Source organism: Stigmatopora nigra, chromosome 17 (assembly GCF_051989575.1).
Source record: "Stigmatopora nigra isolate UIUO_SnigA chromosome 17, RoL_Snig_1.1, whole genome shotgun sequence".
Classification (NCBI taxonomy): Eukaryota; Metazoa; Chordata; class Actinopteri; order Syngnathiformes; family Syngnathidae; genus Stigmatopora; species Stigmatopora nigra.
The window spans coordinates 2,546,873-2,565,424 of NC_135524.1; the positions used below are offsets into that span (position 1 = coordinate 2,546,873).

Consider the following 18,552-nt stretch of genomic DNA (forward strand, 5'->3'; position numbering starts at 1 on the left):
TATAGATAAAGATAAAGATTTTCCAAATATTCAGTTAAAAAGAATAAGTTAAAATGCCTAAGTGTTTAAGTGTATAAGTATTCAGTGGTGGATGAAGCATTTTGTCCAAAAAGTGTTTCACCCAATTTCCTTGGATAAAACGTTTCAACACCTATGCCGAAGGCAGTTCGGAATATAATCTTTTACATACACACACTGACTAATGCACGTTATTATGAAAACAATTTCTATTTTGTGTTTGTCTATGTTTAATAGGCGTGGCCGAGGTTAGAGTTCAAATAGTCGATGTCATCCAGCAAAATGGCGATTGAGACTGCACGGGCGTGCACTGCAGAGCTGCTCAGAGCTGACAATATGACGAAGAATGGCTGACAAACTTCTCACAAGACGTTGCTGCATATGTTGTATGTCGTCGTTTGGGGATTTCGAAGCCCCGGTTCTCATCTTATGAGTGATCGTTGACGGTAGCATGCTCCGTTAGCGTGATGCAGCCATGACAGCAAAATGTTTGCAAACAAATTGGCTGCATTGCGTTGCCGATCGCTCTTCCTTTTAAAACTAATCATTCCTTTGTGTGTTTCAGTCCCTCAACGAGTACCACCGACTACTGGGGAAACATCAAGAATGTGGCCGAAACGACCAGAAAGGATCAACTGGTCGACGCCATAACAAAGGGGGTATTTTTTGAATAGTTCCGATTTTCTCCGTTTAATATTTAAACTTCAGCTTTCAGTATTCAAGGATTTGCGCAATTGGCTCGCTTTTCATCATGATGCATTCAAATTTTGAATGAAATCACTAAATGACTTTGCGTTTTTTAATTGCAAAAATCTGTGGGTAAGTCACCCACACAAATGCATTAGTGGATGCGAAAGGAATTAACAGCAATCCCTCGATTATCGCGGACCGTGATAAATGGAAAAACTGTAAAGTAGGGTCAACCCAATTGAATTTAATTGAAAAAATACTATAGTGGCAAGTGGGGTAGCTTTTCACATTTTTCTGATTTTAAAAAAGTAATATGCCATGTAGTGGCACTAGGCACTTAAATAAATAATATAATTTTAGCCCCTTAATTTTCTTTAAGACCTCAGGGTTAAACAGTAATCCCTCGATTATCGTGGTTAATGTATAAAAGACATGGCTGCTATAAAGGAAAAAATTAAATTAGGGTCATCCCTATTGAATTTAATTTAAAAAACATACTATAGTGGCAAGTGAAGAGTACCTTCTGCTTGAGTTTCAATGTGGCTTTTCACATTTTAAAAAAGTAGTCTGCCATGCAGTGGCACTGAGCACTTAAATAAATTATATAATTTTAGCCCCTTAACTTTCTCAAAGACCTCTAGGCTAAATGGTAATCCCTTAATTTTCATGGTTAATGTAGACCAGACATGTTGCCATAAAGGAAAAATTTAAAGTAGGTTTATGCATATTGAATTTAATTTTTAAAATAAATACTATAGTGGCAAATAGAGAAGTAGCTTTTCACATTTTTCTGAATTTAAATAAATCATCTGCCATGTAGTGGAACTGCTAATATTTGATGGATTAAAACAATCATGTACTTTTACCCCATTAACTTTCTTAAAGACCTCAGGGCTTGGATCTTTTAACTTTAAATGTGGTTTTGACAAAATATAAGTGAGGCATTTATTCAACCATAGTGCAGGGGTCATTTTTGACTCGCGTATGGTAAAATAACTTTTTTTCTTGGTGTAAGAAGAGAAAAACAAGCATTTTAAGATAATTATTTTTTAAGAATGAATAGATTTTAAATGATTGACTGAAAAACTCAAGGCAAAAGTATGTAGCCCCAAATGTTTTATTTTTTTTCAAAATAAAAGATTTCCCCATTTCTGGTAAAACCTTCCTTGCGAATGTATAGATTGATTCTGGTGTAACATCCAGCACTGATCTATGCATTTTTTCAAGATAAAAGTTGAGACCTTGCAAATGTTTTTTTTACTTAACTGTATATTGACCCTTTTTTTGTTTCCAGAATTCCACCCAAGTTGAGATGGACTACACCACTCCCTGATTCTGGTAAAATCTCACTTGCAAATGGTTAAGTTAAAAAAACATTTGCAAGGTCTTGCCTTTTATTTTGAAAAAAAAAAAATGTAGATTAATTCTGGTGTAACATCCAGCACTGATCTATGTATTTTTTTTCAAGATAAAAGGTAAGACCTTGTGAATATATTTTTTAGTCAACCATTTGCAAGTGAGGTTTAACCTGAATTTGGAGAATTCCACCCAAGTCAGGTAAAACCTCACATGCAAGGTCTTTCCTTTTGAAAAATGCATAGATTGGTGTTGGTGTAATAGCCAGCACTGATCTATGCATTTTTCAAAATAAAAGTTGTCCTAAACTTGATATATTGACCCTCTCTTGTTTTACAGAATTCCACCATTGAACAGATAGCCTCAGACGCCTAAATTTTTTTCTCTGCAAACCAGTCTGACATTTTTCAAAATAAAAGGTAAGCCCTTCTCATTGGTTTTTTAACTAACTTTGTGCCTTAACCCCTTTTTTTGTTTTCCAGAATTCCACCAGGGGGTGGAGAAGATTCGATTTTTTACGATGCTGGAGCACCAACGGGAACCAATCTACAAAGTTTTTCAAAATAAAAGGTGAGCCCTTCTCATTGGTTTTTGAAGTAACTGTGTACTACCCCCCCCTTTTCAGTTTTCGAATCTTCTCCACCAGGGGGTGGAGAAGATTCGATTTTTTACGATGCTGGACCAACAACGGGAACCAATCTACAAACTTTTTCAAAATAAAAGCTGGAGCTTTTATCTTCTGGATTTCCTGCTGGTGACAGGAGGAACTACTTCAAGTTTTTCAAAATAAAAGGTGAGCCCTTCTCATTGTTTTTTGAACTAACTGTGTACTACCCCCCCCTTTTCAGTTTTCGAATCTTCTCCACCAGGGGGTGGAGAAGATTCGATTTTTTACGATGCTGGACCAACAACGGGAACCAATCTACAAACTTTTTCAAAATAAAAGCTGGAGCTTTTATTTCCTGTATTTCCTGCTGGTGACTGGAGGAATTACTTCATTTTGCTCAAGTTTTTCAAAATAAAAGCTTTTAAATGTATGCATGTGTTTTGTCTTTAACAAAAGATGCAAGTCACAATCAAAGTTAAAATATTTTATTTACAAGTAAACATTTTAAATTTGGAAAAAACACTTAGAAAAATTAAATGAACAAAAAAAGGGCAATAAACACTTAGAAAAAAAAATGAACAAAAAAAAGGGCAATAAACACTTAGAAAAAAAAATGAACAAAAAAAAGGGCAACAAACACTTAGAAAAAAAATGAACGAAAAAAAAATGAACAAAAAAAAGGGCAATAAACACTTAAAAAAAAAATGAACAAAAAAAAGGGCAATAAACACTTAGAAAAAAAATGAACAAAAAAAAGGGCAACAAACACTTAGAAAAAAAAATGAACAAAAAAAAGGGCAATAAACACTTAGAATATTTTTTTTAAAAAGCTGGGGGAATAAATTGAATATCCAAAAACAGGGGTATATATATTTAGCATATATTTTCTTTAAAAGTTGGGGGCATAAATAATATTTTTTTAAAAAGTTGGAGCAATAAACATTTAGATTTTTTTTAAAACAGCTGGAGAAATAATATATTTAGGATTTATTTTTTTTTAAAACCAAGGGGAATTTAACATTTTTTTAATAGTTGAAGAAATAAACCCTATTTTAAAAGAAAGTTGGAGCAGTTAACACTTAGAATATATATTTTTTATAAAGCTGGAGAAACTATATATATTTAGGATTTTATTTTTTTTTTAAAACCAAGGGGAGTAAACACTTGGAAGAAAGAATAAACACTAGTCTTGTACTTGAGAAAAATCTACCTTAACAAATGAAGTTTCTAATCTTTAATAATATCCTTGTGGACTTTACCTATATAAGAGGTCACAACACCAACTTATGTTCAGTGAAACCTCACCATAAAGATCAGATATCACATCATGGAGTTCCACAAGATTATAATATTTAAAGCTTTTATTTAGTTTGGATGAAGACTTGGATACTTTGCAATAAACAAATATGTTAACCTTTGAGAAGCCTGCCAGTCATCTCTGAAGTGCAGATAAGTCACAAGTGACATGGACCTGAGGTGTACAAAGAAGAAAACAAAACTTAATATAGAGAATCAAGATTCACCAAAAAGGCTTAATGTTTTCTTTTGAATTTATTTTACCTTGATCTGGCCCAATCTCCTCTCCTTTAACCTTGAGGGCGTGTGTTCTGGGCACTCTGGAAGAGCTGCATCCGGATGCTAAAAAGAGAGAACTTGATTTAACCAAACTAGTTGGGAGTTGCAAAATGGAGAAATCTTACAACAAACTTAATAATATACAATCAAGATAATGAATGAAAATAAGTTAGTGACTGCTACATGCTATTCTTTTCCCTTTTCAGACAAGGCTATTAAATATACACAGTAGCAATAACAGTTAGAAGAAAGTTGACGTAACCATTTTTGTGTCAATATTTTTTATAGTGTGAAATCAGCACAATTACAAATTGGAAATGACACTCGTGGTGGAATCTATCTTTACATCCAACATTAGTTGTACCACTGGATGTAATTTAGGAGAGCATCTACCCATCAAACTAACTATACTCATGTTGATGAATCTGACAAAAAAACTTAGTAATATACGATCAAGCCAATAAATGAAAATAAGTTAGTGCGACGTGTTGTGCTTTTTTTTTCTCCCTTTATCAGACAAAGTGATTACATATACACAGTAGCAATAACAGTTAGAAGAAAGTAGACGTAACTATTTTTGCATCAATAATGTTTAGAGTGAAATCAGAACAATTAAAAATTGAGGAGTTTAGTACAGATAAGGCGATTAAATATACACAGTAGCGATAACAGTTATAAGAAAGTTGACATAACTATTTTGCATCAATAAAGTCAAGTGTGAAATCTGTTTACATACAACACAAGTCGTGCCACTGGATGTCATCTAACCATCAAACTAACTATACTTACATTGACATCTCGACTTAGTTTGATTAGATTAAAAGTATTTCTACACGACGGAATAATGGACGGAAAACGGACAATACGGTTAAAGCCAAATGAAAAGTGTCGTCGTGTCACTAATGCTAAAATAGCTAGTCAGATGCGGCACACATCTGGATAGGAAAAGGATCTCAAACTTCAATTGTCGACGGTGTGTTGAAGCTGGCATTAAAGTAACAGATCAACCGGCGTTTTGGGCTCAATCGATTACTAATAAGTCTCACGATGGCGTGATAAAACGCACTTATGACCGTAAAACGCAAGAGAACTTACCTCGTTCGGATGCACTTGTCTAGACCGCCGGAAGAGAAATGGCTTCCTGAAAGAATGAGGTACCGCGCATGTGCCAAATTTAACAGCTGGTTGGCCTACGCACAATAGCTGTTTTTTTGTTGTTGCAGCCAACAACTACTGCCCTCCTGTGGCGTGGCGTAATTTTTCAATTACCACGCTCATACAGTAAAGTGAGGATCTTGCTGCTCATCTATGGAATTCCCCTATACATCAATAAAAATACCAATCAAAAATACTTACATCTAAAACTCCCTGATAACCAAAGCTTTATCAGGATGATAAAATCCATTTTCCTATGCAGGAAAGAAAAACAAGTTATCTGGTGGTGGTTTAGATATAATTTATTAAAAAAGAAACCCAACAATAACTCTGTGTTCTTTTTTTTTTACATAATGATCAAGGATTTTTATTATCGTAGACTCTTTTATCAGTTTCAGGTTCATTAGAGACTGTGAGACTGGAATGCTATCGCCGTGGCTCTTCACACAGCACTGAGCCACCTGGAGCACCAGGGGAACTATGTGAGGATGCTTTTCATAGACTATAGCTCAGCCTTCAACACCATCAAGCCGGACATCCTGAAGGACAAACTCTACCACCTTGGACTATCCTCTTCAATCTGCTGCTGGATAAAGAACTTCTTGACTGGTCGACCACAAACGGTCAGAATGGGTCCACACCTCTCTTCCTCCATCACACTAAACACAGGCTCACCACAAGGCTGTGTACTGAGTCCTCTCCTGTACTCCCTGTACACATACGACTGCACACCAGCCCACCAGTCAAACTCTATCATCAAATTCGCCGATGACACCACTGTGATCGGACTCATCTCTGGCGGGGATGAGTCAGCTTACAGAGACGAGGTTGACAAACTGTCTTCTTGGTGCTCGGCGAACAATCTTACACTGAAAGACTAAAGAAATAATCTTGGACTTTCGCAAGCGCAGCACAGACCTGGCCCCACTCCTCATTAACGGAGTATGTGTAGACAGGGTCCAATCGTTCAAATTCCTGGGAGTCCACGTCACGGATAGGCTCTCCTGGTCCACAAACACCACAGTGTTAGTGAAGAAGGCCCAGAAACGACTCCACTTCCTCAGGGTACTGAGAAGGGACAAGTTGGACACCAAGCTTCTGGCAACCTTCTACAGAGCCACTGTGGAGAGCATCCTGACTTACGGCATCACAGTGTGGTATACCGGAAGCACGACAGCAGACAAAAAAGCCATACAGAGAGTGATAAACACTGCCCAGAAGATCGTCGGCTGCTCTCTGCCATCGCTAGAAGACATTGCCAACCCCCGATACCTCAGAAGAGCCGGGTCCATTGTTGGAGACCCATACCACCCTGGACACGGCCTGTTCCAGTTGCTTCCATCTGGCAGACGCTACAGGTCCTACAAAGCACGGACAAACAGGCTCAAGGACAGCTTCTTCCCAACTGCCATCAGGTCTCTGAACCTGCAGCAACACGTGACGTGACAACTACACATATCCCTACTATGAAATTGAGTCAAGTCGAATTGAAGAAACAGGAAGGTCGTTTGGTGCAGATCTACCTTCCACAGGATGACTGAGGGAGGGTAAGTATAAAGACTGAGAGGTAAGTGATCCATCTTATTCTTGTTGGCATCGGTGAGGCAACTTGTAGTCGCCGGAAAATGGCGCTCAAGGCGGAGAGCTAACAAGTATGAATATGTCATAAATAAATGTCATAAATGTGTCTGGCCTGGGAAGACGAACTTGTGGAGAAGCACTATACAATTTCGTCATACGCTGCTGAGGGTATGATGACTACTAGGCTTTTTGTCAAGTCAATGATGACGACAATGCCTATGTCTGATTTTTTTTTTTTTTTTTACGAGTAGTTGTGAGAAAATAAAAATGTTAAAATTGATTGTCAGTGTCAAGACTCATTTTGTTACATTTACCTTAGTTTAGAATTTAGAATTCTGTAGTTTTTAACAGGAATAAAAAGGGAAATGTTTAAGTTGTTTTGAGAGAAGGGAGGGACTGTGGTATCTTAAAATAGCTAAATAAAACTTTAATAATAGGTCTTGTTGCAAATGTACATACATTGCACGGCCACTTTTTTGGACAACACAAGTTCCTCTGTACATTATTGTTTTGTCACATGTCGCCAAAAAAAGAACAAATAACAACAACAAAAAAAGGAAGGGAATAAAAGCCCACAACTATTTAACAAAACGGAATTCAACAGATCATTTCAACATACTTACAAAAAGTCTTTTCTACAGGTTCATAGAAAACATACAACATATTTTGCTGTATTTATATAGCTGATTCATCATCTTTGAGCTTTTCTTGACTGTAAACTTGCCACTTTTATCTTAGCGTAGGATAGCCACCAACTCATTGAAATGAAATTAAACCAAAATTGCCTTTTCGTCTATAAAGAAGCATCCAAATGAATTTATTTGGTTATTTTTTTCGTTTTTTTTTAGGAGAAATAAGAGACTGTGCAGCTTTTTTTGGCCACAAAGCATTAAAAAACACTGCATGTCAATTAAATATCAACAAAATTGCTTAAAGGACAGAAAAAGCTGTTTAATGCCAATTTTATCAGGTAACAAAAAGTAAATAGAAGTCCTACAAAAAGGCGTAAGCAGACAAAAACTGACTTTTGCTCTCAAAATGGACAAATATAAATTAAATATTAAAATATACCGAACCAACGTAAAAACAGAAGGCAAAAAAGCTGCATAGTCTCTTGGCTTAAGTTTTATGTAATATATTTTGACATTTTATAAACAATCGCAGTCCCAGCGCTCCCTTTTCTTTAGTATATAACAAAAAAAAAAAACAAAGCTCGCAACAATCACTTAACGTAAAAGTGCATAGACATATTTGAGCCATGAGAAAGCCACGATTGTGCTCGCCAATCTCTAAAATGCAAAACCCCAAACCAAACTACCCCGTTCGTGATGCCCACAATGACGATACAGCAGATTTTCAGCGTGAAATAAGATTTACAAACGAATAATTTAAGATATTGTTGCGGTTACTAACCTACGAGAGAAGGAGAAGTTTAAGGAACTAAAACATTCATGAGAACTCCGGGTTCTGAGGCCGTTTTTAGGGTTTTGTAAAATTTGTTATGACTAAGTATGATAGAGTTTGTTAGTTGGGTTTGAACAGAAAGTTTAGAGTGGGTTTAAGTTTTGTATTATTATGGTTTTGTGGGGTTTAGGGGGACTGTTGTGATGGTTTACAGGTTTGGTTCTGGGAAAAGTCTTTGGGTAGGGTGATGGTATGCTGTGGTTTTTAGTGAATACCATTTAAAGTATAGTTTGGTTTTGTAGACTGTTATTTGGTTTAATTTTTTAAATTGGTTTGTTGGTGGGAGGGTGGGTTGTGGTAGAGTTTAAAGGAGTGTTTGGGGTTTTATTTTAGGAAGGGACATTGGGTTTATGGGGATAATTTGGGTAGGGCTAATGGTAAAGGTTGAAATAATCTTTAAATTGAAGTTTGGATTACAAAAGTATCTGTTTTTTAGGGAGCAGTTTGTTTTGGGAGAGGGAAGGGACTGAAAAACTGGTTTTGAAAAACAGATTAGGGTAGAAAAGGGCTGTTGGATCAGAGGTGAAGGGTTTGTGGGATCAGTTTTATGGTAAATTTGTCATAGTGTTGATGTAGTGTTGGGTTTTTAATGTTTTGTTTTAAGTGTTTCACATTCAGTTTTTGAATGTTGAATGGCAAAAGTGCTGCTGAGAAAACATTTAAGGTCTGGAAATAGTTCTGTTTAGTTTGAGGGATTGGGTAAGAGTAGTACTGAGTAGGAAGGATAGTATTCGGGTTGGGATTGGCTTTACAGAAGGTGAACAGTTTGGGATGCTTTGCTGCTGAAGGGACTGGGGTGTTGGGTTAAGGATTGATTGAATATGAATAGAAAATTAGGTTGTAACTAAGCCTGTTGTTTTTATTTGTAATGTTAAGGCGATATTTATGTTGAATATATGGAATTAAAGTGAAGCATTCTTTGGAGTTAAGAGGTTTGTGGTTAACATTGAGAAGAAAACATTTTAGATTTTATAGTTTTATTAAAAGTGGAACTGGAGGGTATGCAGTAGTGTATACATGAAGCAAATGATGGGATACTATTTGAGGTTAGAGGTATATTGGTAGGGGTTTTAGATTGACTTGGTAAGTGTAGGCCTTTTTCAACAACTTGGAAAAATGACTCCGCTTTAACACATCACATCTTTTTTGAGATAGGCAAATGACCAGATAGGTAAAGAACGGTCGGTTCTAGCGATTCCAGTGTATAGCATGTCCATCAGCACAACACCCAGCCAGTGCAAGAAAACCTACACACTCTCTTCAGTCATTGTTTTAGAAGCACAAAAATAAAACTCCTAAATAGTCTGCTTTTACCTTTGACATTATCAAATATAGCCATGTGTGTGTGTATACTCTAGAAGCCCCACAAAAAAAAAGGAAATGCATACATCTATAATAAATTGCATCAATATAATATCACGAATCTCATTTACTTACATAATACATATACGTTTGTACAAGCTCTATCCTATTATACAAATCCACAGTATATAATTGTGCCTTTTTTTCGTTCTTAAACTTTTTTTGCTGAAATAGGGGAATAAAGTCGCAATCCTTTTTCTTAAGGCTTTGCATGTACCAATAGCTTTTTTGTGCAAAGTGCACTACCAGGGGGCCCCAGCGGGGGCTGTCGGGAGAACAACGGGGGACCCGCCCGATGGCATTTTTCGACCTGGAAAAAGGTCAGGATTTTTTTTTTTAGCTTCTATTTGGTTCTTTAAAAAAAAAAAACCTGGAAGCTAAAGCGCTAGTAAAGCGTCCTCAACCGCTTTGTCAGTGGTCATCGAAAAAAACGTAGTGGTTCATCCCCGGGGACAACTTTTCTGTACGTATGCGTCCATATGTACACAGTCCGATCCATTTCACCAACGTTTTATCGTTTCAAGTCTTTGTTTTCGACTCACCGGGGATCCAGATGAGGATGGTGTGGGGTTGGGGACCTCAGAGTTTCTGTCATAAATCCTTCAATCCACAATTTTCGTCTTTTTAGCAGTTGCTGCTGTTTCGGAACTCTCCGTTTTCGGTGATCTGCAGCTTGGATGGATTGGTAGGCGAGATACCGTTGCGTGATTGCGTGCTATAGCGTTCCTTTAGCTGCGTTAGGGCGCTCATCAGGCGAGCGTTGGCGGCGTCCAAGGACGCTATGCGCTTCTCCTGTGTAGTACGAAAAAAAAAACCCATTTAGATTCCACAATCAAACAATGGCTCTGGAACCCTAAACATAGTCTTAACACGACTACTACCTGTGCGTCAATGATCTTCTGCTTGGAATCCACCACCGCCTGCATGTCCGAGTGATCTTTCTTCAACTCCTCCTCCACCGACATCAATCTAACCAAAGCAATTGCCGTCAAGACGCTATCCAAGTTGGAGATTTACAGTGTTTATCCTCACCTGCTGATGATGCCCTTCATCTGGAGATCCTTGTCGTCCTGCTGCCGGCGCAGACGCTCTTCCGACTCCTCCAGACGAGCTTGGTACTCCATCAGGACCTTCTGAGCCTGCTCGTCTTGGCCCTTGAGACGAGCCTCGTACTCCTCGAGTTTCTGCACCGAGGCTCGTAGTTTCTCCTGCAGCAGTGCAATCTCCTGCTGGTACTGGATCATAGGAAAGAGTCCGTGTAAGAACTATGACTTTATGTTAAGCACACTCAGTATTATTATATTACTAATGTAGACTCCAATTTCACAAACAATGTTTTTTTTTGTGTTATGTGGTATTGGATTGTAGGAAAGAGTCCATCTAAGAACACATCTTTTTTTTATGACTTTATGTTATGCACACTCAATATTTTAATATTACTAATGTAGACCCCAATTTCACAAACAATGTTTTTTTTTTTTTAGTGTTATGCGGTATTGGATTGTAGGAAAGAGTCCATCTAAGAACACATCTTTTTTTATGACTTTATGTTATGCACACTCAATATTATAACATTACTAATGCAGACCCCAGTTTAAGAAACAATATTTTTTATAGTGGTATGCGTCGACTATGAAAATGGCTCATTTGCAATAGCGCCACCGGTTGGATAAACATAGTAAAGGAAGCACAGTTTTTTTCTTGTTTTGCTATTGCTGACAAAAATGCAGACACACACAAGCTGCATAGCATATGTGCACAACAACACACACACACACACAAACACACACACAGATGTCCATTTGCCTCAAATAGTAGAATTACCCATTTGTTTCTTTTCAACTTGGTATTTAAAATATTAAATAAGATATGTTCTAAAATGTTAGTGTTTTTTCCTGCATTTTTAATCACAATATTGTTTAAATATTAAAAAGAAACATATCATCAGGCAACATATCTTTCTAATAAATAAGATAATTCACTATTTTTTCCACTTATTCACTTATTGTGTCCAATTTTATGCTGAACCAACCAAACAAAACCAACCTTACAATCAATAACTGCTTAGTATTCAGCTCATAAGTTAAACTAAAAAACTTTCTGTGCCACTAAACAACAAATCTCAAGTGGAATAAGAATAATTACATTAAAATTCCTTTTGAGTCGAGCCATTCATTTTTATAGTGAAGTAATTCATTGAGGCACAATTGAGGAAATATGTCAAATCCAGTCTATGAGGGCAGGCTTGTAGGGGGGCATGGGGGGTTCATTGAGGGTGATAGGGGAGGGGTGAAAGGAGGTAAGGCAGGTTACCTTCTGCACCTGCGTCAGATCCTCTCTGTGCCTCAGTGAGTCGTGCTCCATGGCCTCATGGTCTAAATACTGCACATTCATATTCATAAGCCAAGCTGCCGTGCGGTCCAGCGCACTGGGGTTCACGGGGGAGGGGGCCTAGTGGGAACCAACATACACACAAACACACACACACACACAAAAACAAACATACATGAGCGGAGTGCACGTGGAGGAGGAAGGAGTGGAGTTGCAAACAAAAGCACAGGTACAACAAAAAGAAGCTCATACTTAGTGGAACACAAAAAGCCGGTGGAATGGACGCACTCAAATATGCTTCGTTTTTTTGGTTCGGATTATGTTTGTTAAGTTTATTATGGCAGTATGATATTATAGCAATTATTTTTTGAGGGAAGAGGGTAGTATATTCGGTATTTTGTTTTAGTATATAGCTCAGGGGTGGGTATAATATATATATTTTTTTTGTATAAATGGATTAAAATAACTGGATTAAAAGATCGGAATATTTAGTTTTTTATAGATCTAAAACAATGTTTATTTTAGCTTTTTTTAAATATACATTTTTATATTTTACCAAATGATTTTTGAACTAAAAACACGAAACCCAAAAATGATTAAAATATGACAATTATTGATTTAAAAGGGGGAAAATCAGGAAATGTAATATATACATTTATACTCCTAAAACTGTAAGTCAGCACTCATGATTTACTTTCCCGGGCCACAAAAAATGATGCAGCGGGGCAGATTTGGCCCCCGGGCCACCACTTTGACACCTGTGATATATCTTATCCAGGCAAAGGGTGCTGGGCAGTAAGCAAATGGGTTGCCAAAAAAACGCAGTCATTTCACTGTATGTATTGATTATCTATAAAATAGAGTAGTTCAATGTTGTTTTTTCATCCTCCTTGTATTTCACCCAGAAAATGTCAATGGCGAATGTGCACAAATAAACAATAAAAGCCATAATAATCCCTGTAATGTCGCTTTCAATGTCAAATTGAGTTGCGTCAAGAATGAAATCAAGAAGCCGCCACCCAGACAAACGCACACTCATTCGCATATCAAGCCAGCTGCCATCACCTGAGCGTGAATGACACGTTAATAGCCAGAGCGCCGAGCGTGACAAATATACGAGTGGCACCGCCCACTCACGATGGGTCGCCGCGTCTTTTCCGAGCGCTTATTATACGACCGGCGACCAAACGTCCGGTGACCAAACATCCGAGCCCCATTATACGTCACCTGTTTGTGCTGCGCCCTCTGCTTCGTCTCTGGGCTGTCCCCCTTGGACGAGGACGACTGTTGCCGCAAACGGGCGCCGCTCATTGGCCAATCCGGGGACGCCGTCATCATACCGCCACCCGAGCCGGGACGGGGGTAGGCGGCGCTGTTGAGCAAGTTGGGGGGCGTCCGGCCTCGAGTTACGCTCTGCGGCGGGGGCGGCTGGTCGATCCGGCGTTGGGGGCCGGCGCTGTTCTGCCGGGGGACGGACGGCTGGTGCTGCGCCTCGGAGAGTGAGAGTTGTCGACGGTTGAACTCGCCCGAGCGGCGGGCGTACTCGTCCCCGCTGCTTCCGCCGCCGTGGTTCAGGAAGGGGTGCTTTCCGACGGGCGGGCCGTCCTCGTTGTTGCTGTGGGAGCTGACCGAGCTGTGGCACTCGGACCCCGAGTCGGTTAGACCCCGCGGGGATACCGGGAGGCAGGTGGCCATCTGATTGGGAGAAAACGGGATTAGTCAGAGAGCCTAGTGAGGAGACGTTGACTTACCTGATAGACCAGGTCCTAATACTACTAGTACTACCAGTACTATTACTGCTACTACTATAAATACTACTAGTACTACCAGTACTATTACTGCTACTACTATAAATACTACTAGTACTACCAGTACTATTACTGCTACTACTATAAATACTACTAGTACTACCAGTACTATTACTGCTACTACTATAAATACTACTAGTACTACCAGTACTATTACTGCTACTACTATAAATACTACTAGTACTACCAGTACTATTACTGCTACTACTATAAATACTACTAGTACTACCAGTACTATTACTGCTACTACTATAAATACTACTAGTACTACCAGTACTATTACTGCTACTACTATAAATACTACTAGTACTACCAGTACTATTACTGCTACTACTATAAATACTACTAGTACTACCAGTACTATTACTGCTAGTACTATTAATGCTAGTACTATTAATACTACTAGTACTACCAGTACTATTACTGCTAGTACTATTAATGCTAGTACTATTAATACTACTACTACTACCAGTACTATTAATGCTACTACTACTACCAGTACTATTAATGTTAGTACTATTAATACTACTACTACTACTACTACCAGTACTATTAATGATACTACTACTACCAATACTATTACTGTTACTACTATTAATACTACCACTACAACTACTATTACTGATGCTACTATTAATACTACTTCTACAACGACTATTACTGCTACTACTATTAATACTACTTCTACAACGACTATTACTGCTACTACTATTAATACTCCTACTACTACAACTGCTACTATTATTAATGCTCCTACTACTACAACTACTACTACCATTACTGCTACTACTACTACTATTTAGATGTTGACTTACCTGGTAGACTGGGTTCTGGAAGGATAGCGGGGCGAGTAACTGAGCGGGGCGCCCCGGCGGGGCATCCGTGTTCGGGGTGGTCGGGGTCTGAGGGGGTTTCCACATGGTGCCACCTCCAGGGATGTTGGATTGTGGCGTCCTGGCCGACCAGCCTCCCACGGAAACCGGGGCATCGACCAGGTTGTCTGAAGTTCCGGGACTGGGGCCACCACCTCCAAAGCCGCCTTCCAAACTGCGAGCGTCTTGCAGGTCCACCATGGACAGACTCTTACTGCCATTAGCCATGCCCGAATCGGGCTCGTTTGTCTCGGAGTAACTAGAGCTGCGTGCGGGGGAAGGTTGGATGCCCGAGGTTCTCGTCACAAAAAATAGGTCCTTGTTTTCAGGGGTTGGGGAGGGGAGACGGGTGAAGTCCACCAATCTGAGGGACGGTAAGCATAGCGGGATTAATTCAGTATTTATCTAAAAATTCTTAGGATATCAGAGGGAGGAAAGTTTTACCCCGTAAGGTCATTATCGATGACCATTTTCTGCAGGCCCGAAGAAATGCTGCAGCCGGCCTCCAAAGGGGACAAGCCGCTCTGCTCCGGCGACCCCGCGGACTGTACGTGAAGGCCAGCTGGGTTGCTCAGTGCCACGCTGACTTCTCGCAAGATGCGTGGCAACGGTCCTAATTTGGAGTTGCCACTCTTCAATGAGAGGAAATGACATTGGTCAAGGCATAATCATGTTCATGCGGAAGGCCGGATATTAGTATTATTATACTTCTACATCTACGAGATGTGATTTGTACCTGGTCCATCTGGGAAACGACCTCTGAGAGAAGGGAATGTAGCGTAGAAAGTTCCCGTCCTAGGTCGATGTAGCCCTCGAAGCCCGCCGTGTTGGAGATGGTCTCCGGGTTGGAGATCTCCAGTAGGAAGCGCTGCATGTTGGTCCACTCATGCTCCAGGAACTGGTTCATAAATGACATGTACTCCTCCTTGTTCCCAAACCTGAAAGTAAGCAGGATAGTTTTTACTACTACTGCTTTTACTCATATTGATGTTACTCCTGCTATGACTACTACAACTACTATTATGAATTGTATTAGTGATAATACTATGACTGCTACTACTACTACTAATATTAACATTACTAATACTACTTTTAATACTACAACTACTATTACTACTAATGTGGCTACTACTATTAATCCTACTATGGCTACTACTTTTAATACTACAACTACTCTCCCTACTAAGACGGCTACTAGTATTAATCCTACTATGGCTACTACTATTAATCCTACTATGGCTACTACTATTAATCCTACTATGGCTACTACTATTAATCCTACTACTACTACTACCACTAATACTGCTACTAATAATAATACTACTACTGCTACTACAATACTACTACTACTGCTACTAGAATAATACTGCTACTGCTATTACTATTAATACTACTACAATAATACTACTGCTGCTACTATTAATACTACTAAAGCTACTACAATAATACTACTACTGCTACAACTATTAATACTACTAAAGCTACTACAACAATAATACTACTGCTACTACTATTACGACTGCTACTACTACAATGTATACTACAATCCCCAACTACCACCAGCCACTACTACTGCATCTTATTTATGAAAAAAAATTAATATAGGAAAATACAGTAATAATAACTGATATTTTAGTTGTTTTAAATGATCCACAATAGTCACTCCTGTTAAAACTCTTAAATAACAACTTTAGAATAGCTGTCTATTATAGTGAGTACTTACTTTGTAAAATTGGCCAGATTTTGCGTGACCTTAGCAATGAGTGTAAGAGTCCGCGCCGTGCGGTCATCCGGGTACTCCTGCATCAGGTTGAAAAGCGATGGCGACATGATGGCCGGGCAAAGAAAGCGTAGGAAGAGCGAGGCGCTGATGAGCCGTTCGCTGATGTCCGGCCGTCCGCGGTTGCTGCATTCCTGTCGCCACGAGGCAAAAACCTCTTTGAGCTCTCGCGGGAAGACACTGGTTGGAAAGAGAAAAGGGCAACAACGTTTTTTAGGCTGCCTGGCTGTAGTTGTCGGAATATTGCAAGATGCGTCCCCCCTACTGACCAGTAGGAGTTGATGATCTTGCAGAAAGCCAGCTCGCAGCACATTTTTAGGTTGCTCTGATGCTCTGGGAGGTCCCCCGAAGAGCACTTGGACGGGTCCACCTCGCAGTTTTCGTCAGACTCGTAAAGTGCCTTGATGAACTCGCCTTAAAAAAACAAACACAATTGGAAAACCAGTTAAAAAAATACATTAGCTTTTTGTGGCAGTTTTGATAAACGTCACTGTTTTCTTTGGAATACAACGTAAAAGATAACGTTGCACCAAAAATGAAAAATATCTCAAACCGCAGTAAGTCTGCTTCCAGAAACACGAATTTGAACCATTCTTAAGATATCAAAACTTTATCCTGATACCGAACAAACCCCAGAAAACCCCGCCAGCGTGGCGATGCATCATTTATGAGGCTTCTCCGATATTCTCGGCCAATCATCCCATTGAGACAAGGGAGCATAAAACAAACAAGCTTGTGTACAATCTACAAGATTGGTGTAAACCCGAGTTGAGTATCCGTGCCAGAAAAAACATTGGCCGCTTACCAAGAGCATCCTGAAGGTACTTCTGGCCCACAAGTTTGAGGTACTCCTCGATCGCTTTGGTCGCCAATGTGTTTTCCCGGAAGATCAGGTGCTCGTTTTCTCCACAGCGGTCTACTTCTGACATCATGAGGTCTGTCAGGAAATCCTGAAGGACAAATAGGAGGAGGGTTAAACTATTGATACATTTTTGAAAAAGTACAGTACAGTAATCTGGATTTCGGCAATCTGGGACATACGCAGTCTTATTTTTTAACCATTATGCTATCCATTCTGGTATGTAGTCCTCCCGAATGGTACACAAATGTTTATTTTTTAGCAGAATATTGAACACAGTTGTTTTGTAAGCAGCCAGCAAATTCCTATTATTCTATCGTCAAAGCTGTTTTTGTTTAACTCAATTTAACACCAAAATTCCAACAGTCCTCATCTTTGAACAATTAATGGAGCAGATTTGACGTCAAATTCCTGGGCATTTGTTAGCTTGGTCAGATTGTGAGCCACTTGAAATCATACAAAAACAATTCCAATACATTAACATGAGCTGGCTCTATAGGTGACTGTGTAGTTCCCTTCAAAAATAGTGTTAAATTAACCATAGCACCTTCTCTCTTCATACCTGGAACTCAATACCAGTTAAAATATGTCTCTGAACCTCTTGGCCAATCATCTTAAAGCCTTGGCTATTATACGAACAAAATCTCAATCAAAACATGTCTAAAACTGTGCTATTTGTGTGTGTATGCGTCACCAATTATATTCAACAAACACAAGGGACTAAAAATGGAAATTAGCCCTCAGCTACAATCTTAAATATATATGTTCATTAACATTAATTAGTTCATTATTATATGCCATCTTTCATTAAATAAATACATCCTAAAACACTGTTGATAACTTGGCCTTTTCTGGATAAACAATGTTTTTTTTAAAGACTTTTCAACTCTCTTATCTTCTCTATTTCCCTGGGAAATTCCCGGGAGTTGTTTATGTGGATTTTGGAGTATCGCCATTCTGCGCTACATCTTGAAACAATTGACAGATGGACAACACACAGACCAGACACGCAAATAGAATACTTCAAACTCAGAGAAATGTTACTTTCTCCCTATTGGCAATATTTTTTGTTGTTTCTTAAAGTCATGGCTCTT

General features: G+C 38.9%; 1 protein-coding gene and 2 long non-coding RNA genes across 17 annotated transcripts in view; 1 reads left to right on the plus strand and 2 right to left on the minus strand.

Annotated features, from left to right (window-relative positions):
* Positions 1-280: 280 nt before the first annotated feature.
* On the plus strand, positions 281-3,101 carry LOC144211053 (uncharacterized). Of its 5 annotated transcripts, none has more exons than XR_013329513.1 (6): positions 281-404; positions 584-2,265; positions 2,404-2,483; positions 2,547-2,634; positions 2,690-2,857; positions 2,913-3,101. It is a non-coding gene; the product is annotated as an uncharacterized LOC144211053 (long non-coding RNA). The 5 variants fall into 5 exon arrangements; XR_013329514.1 differs by having other exon boundaries at positions 2,934-3,101; XR_013329511.1 differs by having other exon boundaries at positions 584-677; positions 2,003-2,265; positions 2,690-3,101.
* A 400-nt stretch (positions 3,102-3,501) lies between these two features.
* Positions 3,502-5,384, minus strand: LOC144210814 (uncharacterized). The gene is made up of 3 exons (XR_013329466.1): positions 5,342-5,384; positions 4,232-4,309; positions 3,502-4,142 (listed from the first exon to the last, which is right to left on the minus strand). It is a non-coding gene; the product is annotated as an uncharacterized LOC144210814 (long non-coding RNA).
* A 2,000-nt stretch (positions 5,385-7,384) lies between these two features.
* Positions 7,385-18,552, minus strand: part of dab2ipb (DAB2 interacting protein b) — a 54,549-nt gene continuing 43,381 nt past the window's right edge. For 10 of the 11 annotated variants that reach the window (XM_077737114.1, XM_077737113.1, XM_077737120.1 and 7 more), the window contains 11 exons: positions 17,405-17,549; positions 16,869-17,013; positions 16,543-16,779; positions 15,556-15,757; positions 15,264-15,451; positions 14,763-15,183; positions 13,367-13,834; positions 12,122-12,259; positions 10,841-11,043; positions 10,690-10,777; positions 7,385-10,600 (listed from right to left, as the gene is read on the minus strand). In XM_077737114.1, coding sequence (XP_077593240.1) covers positions 10,433-10,600; positions 10,690-10,777; positions 10,841-11,043; positions 12,122-12,259; positions 13,367-13,834; positions 14,763-15,183; positions 15,264-15,451; positions 15,556-15,757; positions 16,543-16,779; positions 16,869-17,013; positions 17,405-17,549 — 2,403 coding nt within the window. In that variant the 3' untranslated portion in view covers positions 7,385-10,432. The remainder of the gene's footprint in view (positions 10,601-10,689; positions 10,778-10,840; positions 11,044-12,121; positions 12,260-13,366; positions 13,835-14,762; positions 15,184-15,263; positions 15,452-15,555; positions 15,758-16,542; positions 16,780-16,868; positions 17,014-17,404; positions 17,550-18,552) is intronic. The other variant, XM_077737116.1, reaches the window with a different exon arrangement.